We start from the raw sequence: 17226 nt of genomic DNA, 5'->3' as shown, positions 1-17226 counted from the left end.
CAAATCACTCTCTCTGTCCTGCCATAGTGTGTTGTGCTTGTGTGTTAAATGCACAGTTTTATGCTCTTCTCTGAGCTGACTTCACAGCGCTCTATTGGGAGGGTCTGCAGATCGGGGGCACCAGTACTTTCACCTGCCTGGTCATTATTAAGCCTCATGAGGTGGTGGGCTGCTGGTTCTCTACCTCAAAAACACTTTAGGAGGGATGGGAGAGCTGCTATCTTGCACAAATCTGGTGGAACAAAAAACAACTTGTATTTCAAATAACATTAAAATTAAAATCTGGCTCGTTTGCTACGAAACATTGGCTAGGCTGGAAGTTTGTTGTCATGCAATTAGAGGCAAAACAGGTAAACAAATGCCTGCACGCACACCTACAATGGGTCTCAGATTTCCAGAACTTGCAGGAATCAGGAAAGTTCCAATTGAAGGAAGGAGGCAACACCACACAGCACAAATGCATCCAGTCAAGCTCTGCCCAATGTGGAAGGGAAACACAGAGAGATTTAAATTTGTGGGCAAAAGTACACTAAAAAAAAGCACACTGAAAAATCAGATCTATGCAACTCACATGCACATTCACTGCCCTGGCAAACTTGGCCCTCCAGATGTTTTGGAACTACAACTCCCATCATCCCTAGCTAACAGGACCAGTGGTCAGGGATGATGGGAGTTGTAGTCCCAAAAAACATCTGGAGGGCCGAGTTTGCCTATGCCTGCCCTGGTGTGCACACAGCCTTAAGAGTATCAGACATCTTTCTTCCTCGTCTACAAAGTTCTCTTGTGCAATAATTTCAACTCACCACCAGGCAGCACTGCACACACGCAGCAAAAAAAAAATCTCCCATCACAATGTGTAAGCAAAGAAGCAACAGCACACCGCCTCCAATAACAATGCATGAGACTATTTATTCTGGAGTCCTTTTTTTGAGAATTGTGCAATCTGGCAGAAAATGGAGGTCAGCATGATTTTATTATCTCCCCGACTCTGCCCAGAAGAGAGAGGGGTGCATTTAGAAAGACAGGATTTGAACATGGAATAATACATTTGTGACTTCCAAAACCTTTGTGTACTCTTCCTCCGCTACACATTGCAAAGGGCTGATCCAATGGTCAGGAGGAGGCCAGTGGGATGAGAGATGAGTAAACATACAGCCTCATTTAGAAGCAGTGTTTGCCTGTGCAAGTAAAGAGTGCAAAGTCCATAGTTCTCTGCTGCTTAGCGAGGGAAGATTGTTTTGAACACGACAACATCAAAGGTAAACTTCAGCCTTCCCATAAAGCACACACTTGGCACTTCTTCAGGCCAGAAAACATTTGTAGAAGATCAATTCAATCTGGCCAGTCGGTGTTGGACGCGCACAGCCCAAAGCTATGCAAATTCCAGCGCAAAATCCCAAAGCTCCAGCATGCTTTTCTTGGATTCTATCTTCCACAATCAGATGCATTTCTGCTGGTCCCTCAAGATATATGTTGTCAAACAGCATCACCCAAATCTCTATATCCTGATGAGGCTGCCCCTCGTCTTAGCAGCAGAACTAGCAACACTGAATGAAACACCTTTCCCTTCCTGACCCCACAGTTTACAGGAGGGATGAAAATGTTGCTGCTGCTGCGATTTCATTGCAGAGGGCGGAAGATGTGGCAGACAGTTTCTCCTCCGGGAGTTCACAGCAGCTATGGGGAACAGGAGGAGCCGGACATCCCAGGAAGCATGACATTACCTCTGCAGTCCACATACTGGTAGTTTTCAAAGGCCAACTGCTCCGAGTGAGCAAGGTATGAGCAAGTTACAGTACCCCTGGAGAGGGAGAGAAAGGCCAGCTCAAAATGTTTGCAAATTGACAGCTGTGATGACTTCCCCAAGTCTAGTTCCCAACCTGACGCAACCCACCAAAGACATACGAAGCTCTCCCCTCCTCTTCACCGCCTCCATCTTTCCAACCACAGCTTAATTCAAGTCTAGATTTCAGGCCCAGGACTGTACAAGATACATAAATGATTCCAGCCTTTGCCCTTTGGGCTTAGAATCTACATTAGACAAGCAAGGAAGAGATGGGAGTCAAATGCAAGAGACTGACAATGAGCAGTAAGGGGGAAAGCCAGCTGGCAGGCAACACAAGAGCAAGCAAAGGGGTAGATAGGTTTGTTCTGGGAAGAGGAGAGTCAGGGATGGGGCTGGCCTTCAAGCTCAACGGGGTCCTCAAACAGTGCTGGATCAACGGGCAGATTAACTGGGAGGAGCTGCAATTTTTTTTCACTTTGGGCTGAAAGGCACCGTATAAATACTTTAAAATGAACAAAACGGGGGCCCGATGGCCAAGGGGCTGGAGTGCAGCAAACGGGGTTTGTGTTAGGATAGTTCCATTCCACCTTAAAGGGTCAGGCATGATTGTTGTGTATCACACGCCTGTTTACTTCCAGTTCTGGCTGGGAACTTCCGTTTTGTATATACAGTGGTGCCCCGCAAGACGAACGCCTTGCAAGACGAAAAACCCGCTAGACGAAAGGGTTTTCCGTTTTGGAGGCGCTTCGCAAAACGAATTTCCCTATGGGCTTGCTTCGCAAGAAGAAAGCCCATAGGGAAATCTCCGGGGGACCTCTTTTAAATGCTAGCGGTGGGGAGCAAAGCCTTTCCCCCCCCTGCCTGTCTTTGCTCCCCCCCGCCTGCCTTCAAAAGCCGTCCGGAGGCTTTTAAATCACCCCGGGACGATTTAAAAGCCCCCGGGAAGGCAGGCAGGGGGGACAAAGACTTTTGCCCCCCGCCCGCCTTCGGAAGAGGTCCTGGACCTCTTCTGAAGGCTGTCGGGGGGCAAAAGTCTTTGCTCCCCCCTGCCTGCCTTCCGGGAGAGCGGAGAAACGCAGCGCTGCGTTTCTCCGCTCTCCCGGGAAGGCAGGCGGGGGGGAAGCAAAGACTTTTGCCCCCCACCGGCCTTCAGAAGAGGTCGGGGGACAGACTGTCCCCGGACCTGGTCTGAAGGCGGTTTCCATAGGAACACATTAATTGATTTTTAATGCATTCCTATGGGAAACTGTGCTTCGCAAGACGAAAAACTCGCAAGACGAAAAGACTTGTGGAACGAATTAATTTCGTCTTGCGAGGCACCACTGTAGCTTTTGTTCTAGCTGTTTTCCTGGACACGGAAGCAAGCAGTCATGTTTTTCCTTTGTTCTGATCTACGTTGAATAAAGCTATAAATATGCTCTCCTGTCTGCATCTTTCGTTGTGGAGACTCTGCTGAAATGGTGTGCACGAGTCTTGGAATGTCTCTGAGGCTCGTGTCGCTAATTGACTGATGCTGTTCCACGGGAGACCGGTGATTGTCCGGAGACGACTGGAGGCCTGCCTGCTGCCTTCGTCTCCCTGGCAGTATCCCAACAACAGGTTATGGGCCCAGATTCACGGAGAGTAAGACTGCTGAAGACTGCGAGAGGTATGTGGAAAAGCGAGGCTGTGCATGGTGGGATTGAAAAGAGGGGGAGAAGAACGAATCAGGATGCCAAGGAGGAGAATGTTAAAAGATTGAAAGCTGGTAGAGCTAGTGCAAGGACTTCTGGGGAAGGGTGACATGATCTCGGGACCGAGAGGGAGAAAGTGGAGCTTAAAAGATGTCATGAATTGACTGGTGGCGGGAAGAAAATGCCCAGCCAGGTGAAGGGGACTGTCATGGGGAAATCTATGCTACTGGCTGGAGGAAAGCACTGAGGCTGGAGCAGGGAGCAGGGCGGGAGAGGAAGAGCAGAAACTCGTCAGATTACTGTCAAGGAAATGACGCTTACTGTATGTGCAGGAGAACATTGTGAACTTTTATTTTGGACCACGTGCAAATGTTGCTGAAAGAGAAGGGAAGATAATTAGTTTCCGGCTGCTTATGCCAACACTTTGCATGCAGAACTTAATGGGGATGGGGTTTTCTGTCTCTTGTCACAAACAGGCCCATAGCTCTGGGGCGGAGCCCCTGTTCTGCATGCTGAATTTCACAGGTCCAGTCCTCAGCAAACAGGTGGTTGGAAAGAAATACTGACACCCCAAAGCTAAATCCACGTGGTATTGATTAGAAATGTGGCAAGAACAATGCAGGAGGCAGCAGTTAAACGTTGCTGGTCTGCAGCCACAGCAGACACTGTGACTCTCCAGTGGTTAGACTTCACCCCTGGAGGCACACTCCATTGTGTCTTGAGACGGGCAGATGCCAACCAACAGTCCTCAGCACCCCCAGTTTAAAAATATATTAGGAAGTAGGAGCTGCTGCCAGTCAGGGCTGGACTGGATGTATTCGCTATAAAGGTAACACAAGTTCCCAGAGTCCCTCGCAATGGTCTGTCTCCAGGTTGACATTAAAAGTCAGTCCCTCGGTTACTGCATAAAGACCACAACTCAAGTTCTGAAGCTGGGATATTTGTTTAATTGAAGAGCACACTAAGCAACACAGACAAGCGATAGATGCATTGTTCTTTGCCGTTCTAATTTTCTGCCTTAGCTCCCCCCTCTCCCATCTGCACTCTCTCCAAGGAGCTCTGGGTCTGTGAGGGGAACTGGGGGTCTCTTCGCAACTCTCAGGAGAACCCTTAACAAACTACAGTTCCCAGGATTCTCTGGGACAAGCTGTGACTCTTTGAGGTGCTATGCATAATGCAGGTGTGATCTTAAGTGTGTCTGTTGTAGCTTCTCTAACAACTATCCTAGCTCTCTTGTATAGATATAGATGCCTAAGCATCTACTTAGTCTCACTGTGCCTCTTCCTTCACTGTAACCCACTAAACAGATAGTAGGCCATCTGTCTGGATCTTGGGCAGTACTGACAGGCTTCAACTGGCTTAATTTGAAAGTCCATTTTAGCTGTGCTGCATTACTGCAATGGGGACACTATGCATTATATAACTCAATTTAAAAAAAATGATGCTGATATTTCCTTCTAAAGTTGAAACATTTGTTTAAGAAATTGTAACTTGCTCATACTTAAAAGCAGTCAATTTGTTCAATGATTTTTTTAAACAAAGGGATCTCCCTTAGGTCTGAAACATATAAATTTGCCAGCCATAATTGGTTAAAGTCATTATTAAAAAAAATCCATCAATTGACAGCATAACTTGAATTGAGACCCCCCCCCCCCAAGTGCAGGGATAGACTTCACAGACATACTTACTAAGTGTTATTATCCATGATTTTACTCGAGACGCTGTAATGCATCTACAAATAAATAAGAAAGAGCGAGTTAATTTGGGCTGCTTGTCTACTGCTTCTCCGTTACACACACGTTAGCATGGTCCTCACCTGAGCCCCATGTAAAGGTCTGATGTCCAGCTGTGTCGTCACAGTGTTTTTCCCAATCACCAGTGCCTTGTGCAAGACTTCGAGAGCAAGCTGAGACACATGCACAGTGTAAAAGTTGTTGTTTGTCACATTCAGCATATTCTAGAGAGAGAAGGACAGGCAGGCAGTATGAGTTATGTGGGATGAGTTGATATATTTGACATCTTGGTACATGTGTGTCCATCTGTTCCGCAACTGAATATTTATCCCATAATTAGCACCCTGCTGCTGCTGCTGCCCTATCCAAATATATGATGCCATAGAAAAAGTGGAATGCCCAGTCTGTACATTAGATAAACACACAGGGGCAGAGAAGGAGAATACAGCAGGAATTGAGGCCTGGAGCAAAGGGAAGTCTGGATGAAATATGACTAAGGCATGGAGGAGGGCTTTCACAATGGATCCAGAAAGTATTTTGGACACATTGAAAAGGAAGATGCTAAAGATCAGGCGATCCATCTGATTCGGTCTCACCTGTTCCATGAGACCAGGGGTTAGCAAACTTTTTCAGCAGGGGGCTGGTCCACTGTCCCTCAGACCTTGTGGGGGGGGCAGACTATATATATATATTTAGGGGGGAATGAACGAATTCCTATGCCCCACAAATAACCCAGAGATGCATTTTAAATAAAAGGGCATATTCTACTCATGTAAAAACATGCTGATTCCCGGACCGTCCATGGGCCGGATTTAGAAGGCGATTGGGCCGGATCCGGCCCCCGGGCCTTAGTTTGCCTACCCATGCGTGAGACCAACATGAACCATCTCTGTGCAGTACAAAGCTCTGTACAGAACATGGAACTGGCCTTGATATTTGGACTAGGTTAAGCCCAGTAGAAGATTCCTGTTAGGTACTACTTGAGATCCCTGATCCTAAGGAATGAATGGCAGGAGGGAGAGTCAATGACAAGTCTAGATCAGAAACAATTTCAGGTGTAATAAACTTCACTCTTTTTGTATAAACCAATCTGGTGCCCTCTGGGTGTCTTGTACTCATCCAGCACAGATTGATACAAGCAAAAATGGAAATGTGTTTGCCCATAGGATGTTGCTTGCTTCTGCCCACGCCTGTATGGTGTGCCATGTGCGTTTGAGTGTAATGTGCTGAGTACAGTATAAGGACTAGACCATGGGTAGGCAAACTACAGCCCAGGGGCCGGATCCGGCCCAATCGCCTTCTAAATCTGGCCCACGGACGGTCCGGGAATCGGCATGTTTTTACATGAGTAGAATGTGTCCTTTTATTTAAAATGCATCTCTGGATTATTTGTGGGGCCTGCCTGGTGTTTTTACATGAGTAGAATGTGTCCTTTTAATTAAAATGTATCTCTGGGTTATTTGTGGGGCATAGGAATTTGTTCGTTTTTCTTCTTCAAAATATAGTCCAGCCCCCCCCCCCCCCAATGTCTGAGGGACAGTGGACCGGCCCCCTGCTGAAAACGTTTGCTGACCCCTGGACTAGACAAAAAGGCGGTTTTAATTTTTCCTAATCTCATTTACAACAGGCTCCTTTAGTCACCTGCTCCTTTGTTCCATAGATAAAGCCTTAAATTTGGGGCAAAGTTGAGTCCCACAACCTGCTTTGAACGTCACTTCTCAGCCTTGGAACATGTGCGGTGATAAAGGATGCCTCTTTTCATAGGCATAATGGATTTTTCCTCTGCAGTTACAACCAAGCTGCTGAGATCCATGATCAAGAAGCCCCTCTAACTCAAGAAGATGCATCTTCCAGGCAGCTCTGAGCCCAGTAATTGTATTAACAACAACAACAACCCCATAAGAACCCACACATTACATTAATCACAATCTCAATTTAAGAAGAAAATAGAGAGATTTTGTGACATCAATACGATCCAACCCCCAGGGACTCACAGTCATATTAAGGGTGATGCTGTAAGTAGAATTGTCAAAGGATATAGATGAGAAATTCAGTCCGGCAGGGACCACTGCAATGGAGCGTGGAAACAGGAAATACATCATGAGGCCTGTCATCAGCAGGCAGATGGCCACTGTGAGACTTACGTACAGCTTCCTGCAAAAACAGGAGGAAGGCAGATTAGCAGTAGCTGAACCGCCACAAAAGAATCAGATTGCTGGCAGCAAAGTTAGGAAAGAGACGGTGGGAAGAAGGGCAGGGAGCACCATCAACAAAGACATAGTGAACTTACGTTCGCCTGGGCTTGAGCCGCTGGTCTCCGTATGGAATGAGGGCCACCAGCTGCTGTTCTTGCTCTGGAATGGGAGTGGAGGAGGAAGGGAGAGAGAGAAAAAGAGAGAGAGAGAATAAGCAAAGGTCTGGAAAACGCCCCTCAATGCAAGGGGGCACAGATCTGGTCCAATGAAGAGAACAGTATGTACATCTCAATGCAGAACATTGCATGTAATTTGGGCCATTTCCTTCTTAAGCAAGATGTAGCAGAACTTGTGAAGACATTCATGTGTCTGTTTAAAAAAACACACCAACTGTTTTAAGTATGTCTGGATCAGCTAGTTGTACAGGCTGGTGCCTTCAAGAGCTGCTTGTCGGCTTCTTGGAAAGATCTGGCTGGCTTAGCTTTGGAAGAACCTGGGCAACACAAGGTCTGGAGCTGAAACTTACCCCGGGGGATCCTCCCGGTGCCCTGGCACGTAGGGCAGGTGACGGAGCCACGGCTGGCAGCGCCAACACAAGGAGCACAGGACGCCTCTGCAGCATTGCCTCCGTTGATGGTACCATAGTAGGGTGCTTCATCCTCATCACCCGAACTTTTCTCCCGTAGCGAGTCGCGTTCTCCTTTTTCTTCTTCGGCCTCTTCCTTGCCGCAGAGTTTCCTCAGCCACGAGAGGACTCTGTCCATTGTTCAGGGATGCTGTCTGACAAAGAGACTTTGATAAATGAAGATCTAAGGGTCTTGTGCAGGTGTCAGCAAACTTTTTCAGCAGGCAGCCGGTCCACTGTCCCTCAGACCTTGCGGGGGGACCAGACTATTTTTTTGGGGGGGGGATGAACAAATTCCTATGCCCCACAAATAACCCAGGGATGCATTTTAAATAAAAGCACACATTCTACTCATGTAAAAACACGCTGATTCCCGGACCATCTGCGGGCCAGATTTAGAAGGTGATTGGGCCGGATCCGGCCCCCGGGTCTTAGTTTGCCTACCCATGGTCTTGTGGGTCCCCAAAGGCAGTACTTGATTTCTTAAATGAGCCTAAGGATCAAGGACACCTGGAAGGCACACCTGGCACAACAAAATTACATTCCCCAGCAATACCTTTTCCCCTTTGTGACTACTACTACTACTAATAGTAGTAGTACTAATTTTATTATTTATGCCCCACCCACTCTAGGCAGCTTTCAACACATAATAAAATGTCAAACGTTAAAACTTCCCGATACAAGGTTGCCTTCAGATGTCTTCTAAAAGTTGTATACTTATTTATCTCCTTGACATCTGCTGGGAGGGTGTTCCACAAGTAGGACGCTGCTGCAGAGAAGGCCCTCTGCCTGGTTCCCTGTAGCTTCACTTGTCTCAGGGAGGGAACCACCAGAAGGCTGTTGGAATGGTTTACCTCAGGGATGGGGAACCTGTGGTCGTTCAGATGTTGTTGGACTCCCACCATTCCCAGCTAGCGTAGTCAGGGGTCAGGGATGATGGGAGCTGTGGTCTAGCCATGTCTAAAGAGCCACATGTTCCCCATCAGTGATATACATTCAAACGTGCTTGGCTCTTTTGGTTACCATATTTGAACTGCTGTTGTTGTTATATTTATTTATTTATTTATTTATTCAATTTGAATCCCAGGGAGGTGTGGCTGAGGCAACCCAGGACCAGTGGCGTAGCGTGGGGGGTGCAGGGGGGGCCGGCCGCAACATCTGGGGGTTAGGGTTAGGGGGGCGCAAATTACTTGCCTTGCCCCGGGTGCTGACAACCCACGCTACGCCACTGCCCAGGACTCAGCTAAATTGGTAAAGAAAAAGTGTTTTGTATGTGTTGTATATGCGATATAACACTGTGACGCCAGATGGCGGTGTAGAGTCCCATTTTCCCCCTACCCAATTTCCCTGTATGAGTTTACAACGTGTTTAACTGAATCGCCTCTTAGACATGTCTAGATCTGAATCGCCTCTTAGACATGTCTAGATCCAGCCTCAGTCAGATGGGCGGGGGTATAAATAATAAATTTTTTATTATTATTACAACCTTAAGAACATAATTTACACATAATGATAGTAAAATAACCACAACAACAGCCTCTCCGCCCCTATTTAGCAGATTATTTAATGGTCAAAGGCTTGGGTAAAGAGGAATGTATTAACATTTGCATTTTCCCTCTGTGCTATTTTAGGGGGGTGAAAATTTTTGCATTTTTTTTTTTCAGTGAGGGGGTCTTAAACATAAGTTTTTGAGAGTGAGGAACTTGAACCTGCTATTATTTTTGTGAATGGACAACATTTAGATTTGCAAGTCTACATTTGATGAAGAAGCACATAAAGTTCTTTGGGAAAACCAAATAATTATAATTTCACCTTCTGAAAAAGTCAGGTAACGCTAAATAATAAAAATAACAAATATATGTAACTGGAAGTACTTGGCAATCAGGCAATCATTTTAACAATTTTCTATGCAATTTCACACACATTTCACTCACCAAGCAAAACTGAATTATATTAATTTAACCAAAATACACCTTGAATTCCCATGTCATGTTACAACTTTTGAGCACCCCTCATTTTTGGAGTTTGAAAAATTCAACATGCCCTACTCTGTCATATTCAAACTCATCTCCTTCTGCCATTCAAACTTGTCTCCTCCTTCTCCCCTTTTCTCCCATTTCCTCCAGCCTTGTAAGTTCAAAAGCAATGCTTCAGAGAACTGAAAGCAGTTTGAAACCAGAGCCGTAGTTAGGTGATCTTGCGCCCCTGAAAGAACCGTCCAGATTGCGCCCCCTAGACACAGTCAAATGAGCTCTTATTTCTGCCTCTCCTCCAACCCTCCACCCATTCAATTCACCCTCTATTTATTGCAAGAGGCAATATTATAGTTCATGTTCCAGTGATGGAGAAACACTTAAGGAGGGTGAGAAGCAGGGCCAATAGGGGGTGTGGCCTGGGGAGAATCTCAAGGGCCAGAGACGAAGGCTTAGAGGGCCACATTTGGCCAATGGGCCTGAGGCTCCCCACCCCTAGGGCATAGACTCATACCACATTTGCCTCTAGTTAGATACAGCATCACAGAATTGCAGAGTTGGAAGGGATATCCAACGGTCACTAGTCCAAACCCATGCAATGCAATGCAATGCAATGCAATGCAATGCAATGCAATGCAATGCAGAAATCTTTTGCCCAACGTGGAGTGTTCCTGTTCAGGGTGCTAGCCAGCCAGCCAGCCAGCCAGCCAGCCAGCCAGGTAGCCAACCCTCCCTTCAGGAAACCATAAACTGTAAGAAGTTCAAGCAGGGCTTCCACAATCTTCTGCTTTTCTTCTTCAACTGACATTTAACGTTTCATTGCGCCTGAGTATGCTCAGTTTTCACATTAGGCTTTTTAAAAACTTTTTTTTTTTTTGTAGTTCTGCAAACACTGAGGTTCCCCCTAAAACATGTTACCGTAATTCATCCCTCTTGTTTCTCAATTTCTGTCATTGCTTGCCACCTGAGTTTGCAGAGATAGGCACTTCTTATTTATTGTTATTGTTATTTATAAAATTTGTATACCGCCCTTCATCCATAGATCTCAGAGCATAAAAAACACAAGGTTAAAAAACAACATATGTAATAAAAGCACTAACAAAACAAGCCAATAACCAATAGTTGTTTTCAGCAGCAAATTCTGGAGATATGGCTTAAAAACAGCTGGCTTTATGGGCATGGCCAGGATTTTTATGGGGGGCGGGGACAGGACTTTGTTGGGGTGCAGAACTGATGTGATTGATATTTGTATTGTTTTACTTGATAAGGAGGGGCAGCTGCCCCCTCCGCACTGCCCCATTGGCTAAACCCATGGCTGGTTTCTTTCAGCAACTGTGTGAAGGGATAATCAATCTAACTTATTGGAAGGAGCTTGAGGCGGGCACAGTTCTTACCTGGGAGTTGGGGAGCCAGAAGCAAGGAAAAATCACTCCCAGAAGTCCCTACTTAGGACAAGTATCAGAGGTAAATACTAGCAGACTCCTAGAACAGGCCCCAACCAGTGTCAGATGTTTAACATTTCCTCTAAGGAAGTCCTTTCAATGCCAGGAATCATATCTAGGGGAGGCAAAGTAGGAATGATTGGGGGAGGAGGAGAAAAGAAAATTGGGTTGCAGGGGGAGAGAAAGGGGAGATACAAATCTGAGAAATCATTTATCACCAGGTTTCAAACACTGCTGTTGAATTCCCACCTACCCTCAGAAGAGGAATCGTGGTACCAAATAGTATGGGAAACAGCCCTACTAGAAAAATTAACCAATAAACTGAAACTACTGACACGGGGACCAATAGAAGAAGACACCTTCACCCCGGTATGGCTCCCCTTTATCACATACACAGCCCAACAAGACAAGGACAAAAATCCACCAACAGCATAGAAGTCAATATGGTTAACCTGATCCAAAACACCCACCCATCCCACTCACACATGAAAACAAAGACCCTCACAGCCAGCCACAAATGAACAACCACACCCTAGGCAAACCCCAACCTCTCTCAGCACCAAAGGAACATAAGTGAACAGCAAAGAACCTGCACAAGCAATGCTGACACCAAACCCTACATATAGTAAGTAAAATAGAAACATCACCACCTGACCCCCCCCATCTTTTCTCCTCCACTTCTTTCCCGCTTTTCTTCCTAATGTCTCAACAAATGAAACTGCTTTGTAAAAACGTTACATGGGGGGAAATACGAGAGAGAGACATTGCACACACTTTTGTAAATCAAGAAAATATTTAAGAAGAAGAAGAAGAAGAAGAAGAAGAAGAAGAAGAAGAAGAAGAAGAAGAAGAAGAGGAGGAGGAGGAGGAGGAATCGTGGATTTCTGCTGGGTAGGGTCACATGTGTACTCAAAGAAATAGAGAGGAGTTCAACAGGGTAAAAAGGGAGAGAGAACATTTTCCAGCAAGTCCTCCTGCTAACTCAAATTTACCAACAAAATAAACGCATATTCTACCGATTCAAATATTTTACAAACATTCCCAATCGTGGAGGCTACTAGATACACAGTGTTGGAAACTACAAAGTGTTGACTTTTGACTTAGTGAACTATAACTTTTGACTTTAACATTAATTAGCAGTGTTTATCTTTCATAGCTTTTACAACTTCAGATATTAAACTGTTAATCTGATTTTGACCTGGGCTGATTGAAGCATTTGCTTTGAATCAGGTTCAGTGATAACAAGGCTTAGACAAGATAGTTCTGCTCCATAACCTAGCTGACCTGTGGTTTCCTCAGCCTTTTATAAAGAACGAAAAGGAAAAACTGCAGACTCAGTATGAGCCACAGCCCACAAAACATCACAATTCAGAAAAGTATTTCTCAACCTATGCAAAGCTTTCCCCCAGTTCCAAACTTGTGCCGATCTATTCTATTTTAAAACAGGATGGATTCTCAATACCTCTGCCTAGCTGAGAGCAGGATTTAGCAGCCAGAACAAGTACTGCATATCTGGGATTAGAAAAGGAGAAATTCTAGATAAACACACTCTTTTTATAAACTGACTACAGGAGAGATTCAGCTCTTTTAAAAGGGGCAGGCTTCGTTCACACACAAAGGAGACTTATCCCCTTCTTTGTGTTTCAATGGGCTGAGCTGTTCTTTCTATTCAAAAACTCAAGATCACCTAGAAAGGTAACCCAGAAATACAGGTTGCACATACCTCACAGGATGAGCACTGAAAGCAGCATGAAGGCTTGGGAGTAGTGCTGCCAACTCTTCAGTCAACCTCTGTCACTGTGCCTTTAACAAGCAGATTAACAAAACATTAGCAGGTGGTAACACTTCATCCTCAAATTGTGAAGAGTTTTAACTACTGATTTCACTACAATTTAGATTAGCTGCTGTAAATAAAGCCCAGGAACATCCCAGGCTGATGAATTGGCAACCCTACTTGGGAAGATATATACCAGGCATGTCCAACAGGTTGATCGCGGGACCCATATTAGGAGGTGTGGCACGTTGACGTTTATTTCCTCCCCAGCAAGGAGGGCAAAGAGATGGGCTCATTTGTCTACTGGCTGCTGTAGCGCTGTGTGCTATTGTCAGCAGTGGACAACTCTGGTCAACCCTCCCCCCAAAAATGCCAATGGGTAGATCACTGCCTTTTCTATATACTGGGAGCAGATGGCGGGGAGCTAAACGTGGACAGAAAAGCAAAGAGTGACCAAGTTTGAAGCTTGTTTGGAAAGATTAAGGAGTTTTGGCTGGCAAAAGTAGCTTTAGATGGGACTGGGATTACCTTCCTGACTGTAGTAGTATAAAACCATAGAAATGTACAGTGGTACCTCAGGTTAAGGACTTAATTCGTTCTGGAGGTCTGTTCTTAACCTGAAACTGTTCTTAACCTGAGATACCACTTTAGCTAATGGGGCCTCCTGCTGCTGCCGTGCCACGGGAGCACAATTTCTGTTCTCATCCTGAAGCAAAGTTCTTAACCCGAGGTACTATTTTTGGGTCTGCAACCTGAAGCATCTGTAACCCGAAGTACCACTGTAGTTGGAAGGGGCTCTAAGGGTCATCTAGTCCAACCCCCTGTAATGCAGGAATCTCAACTGGCTGAAGCCCCACTCAGGAGACCAACACCCAAATAAAGAAAGCTGGCTTACTACATTTTGAAGTATTGCACAGTACCCTGTAAAAGAGAAGGCCTAGGGCTCCATAACACCAATGATGATGATGATGATGATGATGATGATGATGATAATAAATCCAACCCATTTGACTGAGTTGCCCCAGCCACTCTGTGGGTCTTCACACACACACACACACACACACACACATATTAATACATTAAAAGGCTTCCATATACAGGGCTGCCTTCAGATGTCTTCTTAAAGTTAGTTACTAATCTCCTTGACATCTGATGGGAGGGCATTCCACAGGGTGGGCACCACTATCGAGAAGGCCCCCTGTCTGGTTCCTGGTAACCTCACTTATCGCAATGAGGGAACAGCCAGAAGGCCCTCAGAGCTGGACCTCAGTGTCTGGGCTGAACGATGGGGGTGGAGACACTCCTTCGGGTATATTGGGCCGAGGTCGTTTAGGGCTTCAAAGGTCAGTACCAACACTTTGAATTGTGCTCGGAAACGTAAAAAGGTAAAGGTAAAGGACCCCTGACAGTTAAGTCCTGTCGCTGACAACTCTGGGGTTGCGGCGCTCATCTTGCTTTACAGGCTGAGGGTAGCCGGCGTTTGTCCGCATACAGTTTTTCTGGATCATGTGGCCAGCATGACTAAGCCACTTCTGGCGCAACCAGAGCAGCGAACGGAAACGCCGTTTACCTTCCTGCCGGAGCGGTACCTATTAATCTACTTGCACTTTTGCCGTGCTTTCGAACTGCTAGGTTGGCTGGAGCTGGGACTGAGCAACGAGAGCTCACCCCTCGCGGGGATTTGAACCGCCGACATTCTGACTGGCAAGCCTGAGAGGCTCAGTGGTTTAGACCACAGCGCCACTCTTGTCCCTCTCGGAAACATCTTTCAAGACTGGTGCTATGTGGTCTTGGCGGCCGCTCCTAGTCACCAGTCTAGCTGCCGCATTCTGCATTACTGGTAGTTTCTGGGTCACCTTCAAAGGTAGCCCCACGTAGAGCACCTTGCAGTAGTCCATGCGGGAGATAACCAGAGCATGCACCACTCTGGCGAGACAGTGCGCGGGCAGGTAGGGTCTCAGCCTGCGTACCAGATGAAGCTGGTTGACAGCTGCCCTGGACATAGAATTGACCTGCGCCTCCATGGACAGCTTTGAGCACAAAATGACTCCCAGGCTCATAGCTGTCAACCTTTCCTTTTTTTGCGGGAAATTCCCTTATTCCAGCACCGTTTCTCGCTGCTATACCGGATTGTTAGATATCCTGTAGACTGTCCCTGGGACAGGTGAGGCTGCTGATCCCTTATTTTCGAGGCTGCTGATCCCTTATTTTCAAATCTGAAAGTTGACAGATATGCCCAGGCTGCGCCCCTGGTCCTTCTGGGGCACAGTTGCCCCATTCATGACCAGGTAGTCCCCTAAGCCCAGAAACAATCCTTCTGTCTTGTCAGGATTCAACCCAGTGGCATAGCGTGGGGGGTGCAGGGGGGGGGGCGGCTGCACCGGGCGCAACATCTGGGGGTTAGGGTGCGCAAATCCACGGGTTAAAGGTAAAGGTAAAGGTACCCCTGCCCATACGGGCCAGTCTTGACAGACTCTGGGGTTGTGCGCCCATCTCACTCAAGAGGCCAGGGGCCAGCGCTGTCCGGAGACACTTCCGGGTCACGTGGCCAGCGTGACATCGCTGCTCTGGCGAGCCAGAGCCGCACACGGAAACGCCGTTTACCTTCCCGCTGGTAAGCGGTCCCTATTTATCTACTTGCACCCGGAGGTGCTTTCGAACTGCTAGGTTGGCAGGCGCTGGGACCGAGCAGCGGGAGCGCACCCCGCCGCAGGGATTCGAACCGCCGACCTTTCGATCGGCAAGTCCTAGGCGCTGAGGCTTTAACCCACAGCGCCACCTGCGTCCCAATCCACGGGTTAGGGGGCACAAATTACTTGCCTTGCCCCGGGTGCTGACAACCCACGCTACGCCACTGATTCAACCTCAATCTGTGACCCGCCATCCATCCTCCAACCGCATCCAGACAATCACCTTCACTGCTCCACTCCCTGCTTGCTTTCCCATTTTGCTCAACCAGGCCATGTTGTTGCCAGTTAATTACTTTGCAAAATGGCCATTGTTCCTCTTCCTCGCAAAATGCCACCTTAGGGCCAAGGAAGGCGAGGCTGACACGCGCTTCCCCGGCGAGCCCGACTGTGCTGCAGGGAAGGGGGCTCTTGGGTGCCTGTTTGGGGGAGGGATCGGGGATCCTTTCCCCAGACCCGCCAGGCAGGCGGCGGTTTCAAGGGTTTAAATTTGACGATCCGGTTGTCGAGGCGCCGAGAAAACGAGAGCCAGAAAGAGGAAATGGCAGGGCAGTCGCAGCAAAGAAGAAGGGGAGAAAGTGGCAGCAGGGGAAGGAAGCGAGGGGCGAGGGGCCGGTGGTCGCACGCGGCCCCTCAGAGGAGACCCAAGGGGGACACCTTCTCACCGCGCCCCGCCTGAGGAGAGCGGCCAGGCTGCTGCAGCGTCCGGCGGACTCCGGAACGAAACGAAAGCGAAAACCGGCGGCGCCTCGCCCTCCTCCGGCCACCGAGAGGGAGACAGCCGAGCGGCTCCACCCCCGGCGGGCATTTCCCGCCCGAGAAAGGGGCGATGGCGGCGGCCCGCTCTCGGCTTTCCCCTCAGCGACTGATTTTAGCCGGTGCTTAATTTCAAATAGATTGGGGGGGGGGGAGCCGAGCTCGGACCCGGCCAGAAGCCGCGCGCCCCGAAAAAAGCACGGCTAGTCCGGCCACGCCGCTGGCATTTACTCGCGAGTAAGCGTGGGGAATGGGGCTCTCGACGCGCTTTACTCGAAAGTAAAGCCTCCCTCAAAAGGTCCCGCAAAAGGCGTCATAGCGTTATATTCTCCCCTGGTCCATAAATGGCGACGGCCGCAGCTTCGTGGGTGAATCGCCCCACGGCTTCGAATAAGTCGCCTTCGGGGTTTCGAAGATGCGTGTTGTTGCCCTTTCCCACGTCATGGTTGGCCAGCATCTGCCAGCGGCCCTAGGCTGCGTGAAGGTTGGCGCGTTCCGAAAATGCCTATACTCGGTTTTTAAACCGTCTTTTGTTTTAAGGCATTTGAGATTCGCTTCTCAACTTGTAAGTGAGGTAATGGC

The 17226-nt window shown here is 47.6% G+C and overlaps 1 protein-coding gene and 1 long non-coding RNA gene across 5 annotated transcripts in view; one reads left to right on the top strand and one right to left on the bottom strand.

The window, feature by feature from the left end:
• Nucleotides 1-889: 889 nt before the first annotated feature.
• The window catches only part of TMEM106A (transmembrane protein 106A), a 16818-nt gene continuing 481 nt past the window's right edge, over nucleotides 890-17226 (bottom strand). For 3 of the 4 annotated variants that reach the window (XM_083709871.1, XM_083709870.1, XM_083709869.1), the window contains exons 2-10: nucleotides 13151-13230; nucleotides 11380-11542; nucleotides 7914-8167; nucleotides 7483-7546; nucleotides 7187-7346; nucleotides 5276-5416; nucleotides 5148-5191; nucleotides 3781-3834; nucleotides 890-1801 (exon numbers count right to left, since the gene is read on the bottom strand). In XM_083709871.1, coding sequence (XP_083565997.1) covers nucleotides 1678-1801; nucleotides 3781-3834; nucleotides 5148-5191; nucleotides 5276-5416; nucleotides 7187-7346; nucleotides 7483-7546; nucleotides 7914-8151 — 825 coding nt within the window. In that variant the 5' untranslated portion in view covers nucleotides 8152-8167; nucleotides 11380-11542; nucleotides 13151-13230 and the 3' untranslated portion in view covers nucleotides 890-1677. Of the gene's footprint in view, nucleotides 1802-3780; nucleotides 3835-5147; nucleotides 5192-5275; nucleotides 5417-7186; nucleotides 7347-7482; nucleotides 7547-7913; nucleotides 8168-11379; nucleotides 11543-13150; nucleotides 13231-17226 lie in introns of those variants that run through there. The other variant, XM_083709872.1, reaches the window with a different exon arrangement.
• The window catches only part of LOC310830284, a 10110-nt gene continuing 9574 nt past the window's right edge, over nucleotides 16691-17226 (top strand). The window contains exon 1 of the long non-coding RNA XR_014557538.1: nucleotides 16691-17218. This is a non-coding gene — a long non-coding RNA (uncharacterized lncRNA). The remainder of the gene's footprint in view (nucleotides 17219-17226) is intronic.

The sequence above is a fragment of the Podarcis gaigeae genome (assembly GCF_964106915.1).
Source record: "Podarcis gaigeae genome assembly, chromosome: 13".
Classification (NCBI taxonomy): Eukaryota; Metazoa; Chordata; class Lepidosauria; order Squamata; family Lacertidae; genus Podarcis; species Podarcis gaigeae.
The sequence above is the reverse complement of the archived record's forward strand: the minus strand, read 5'-3'. Positions and strand labels throughout refer to the sequence as shown.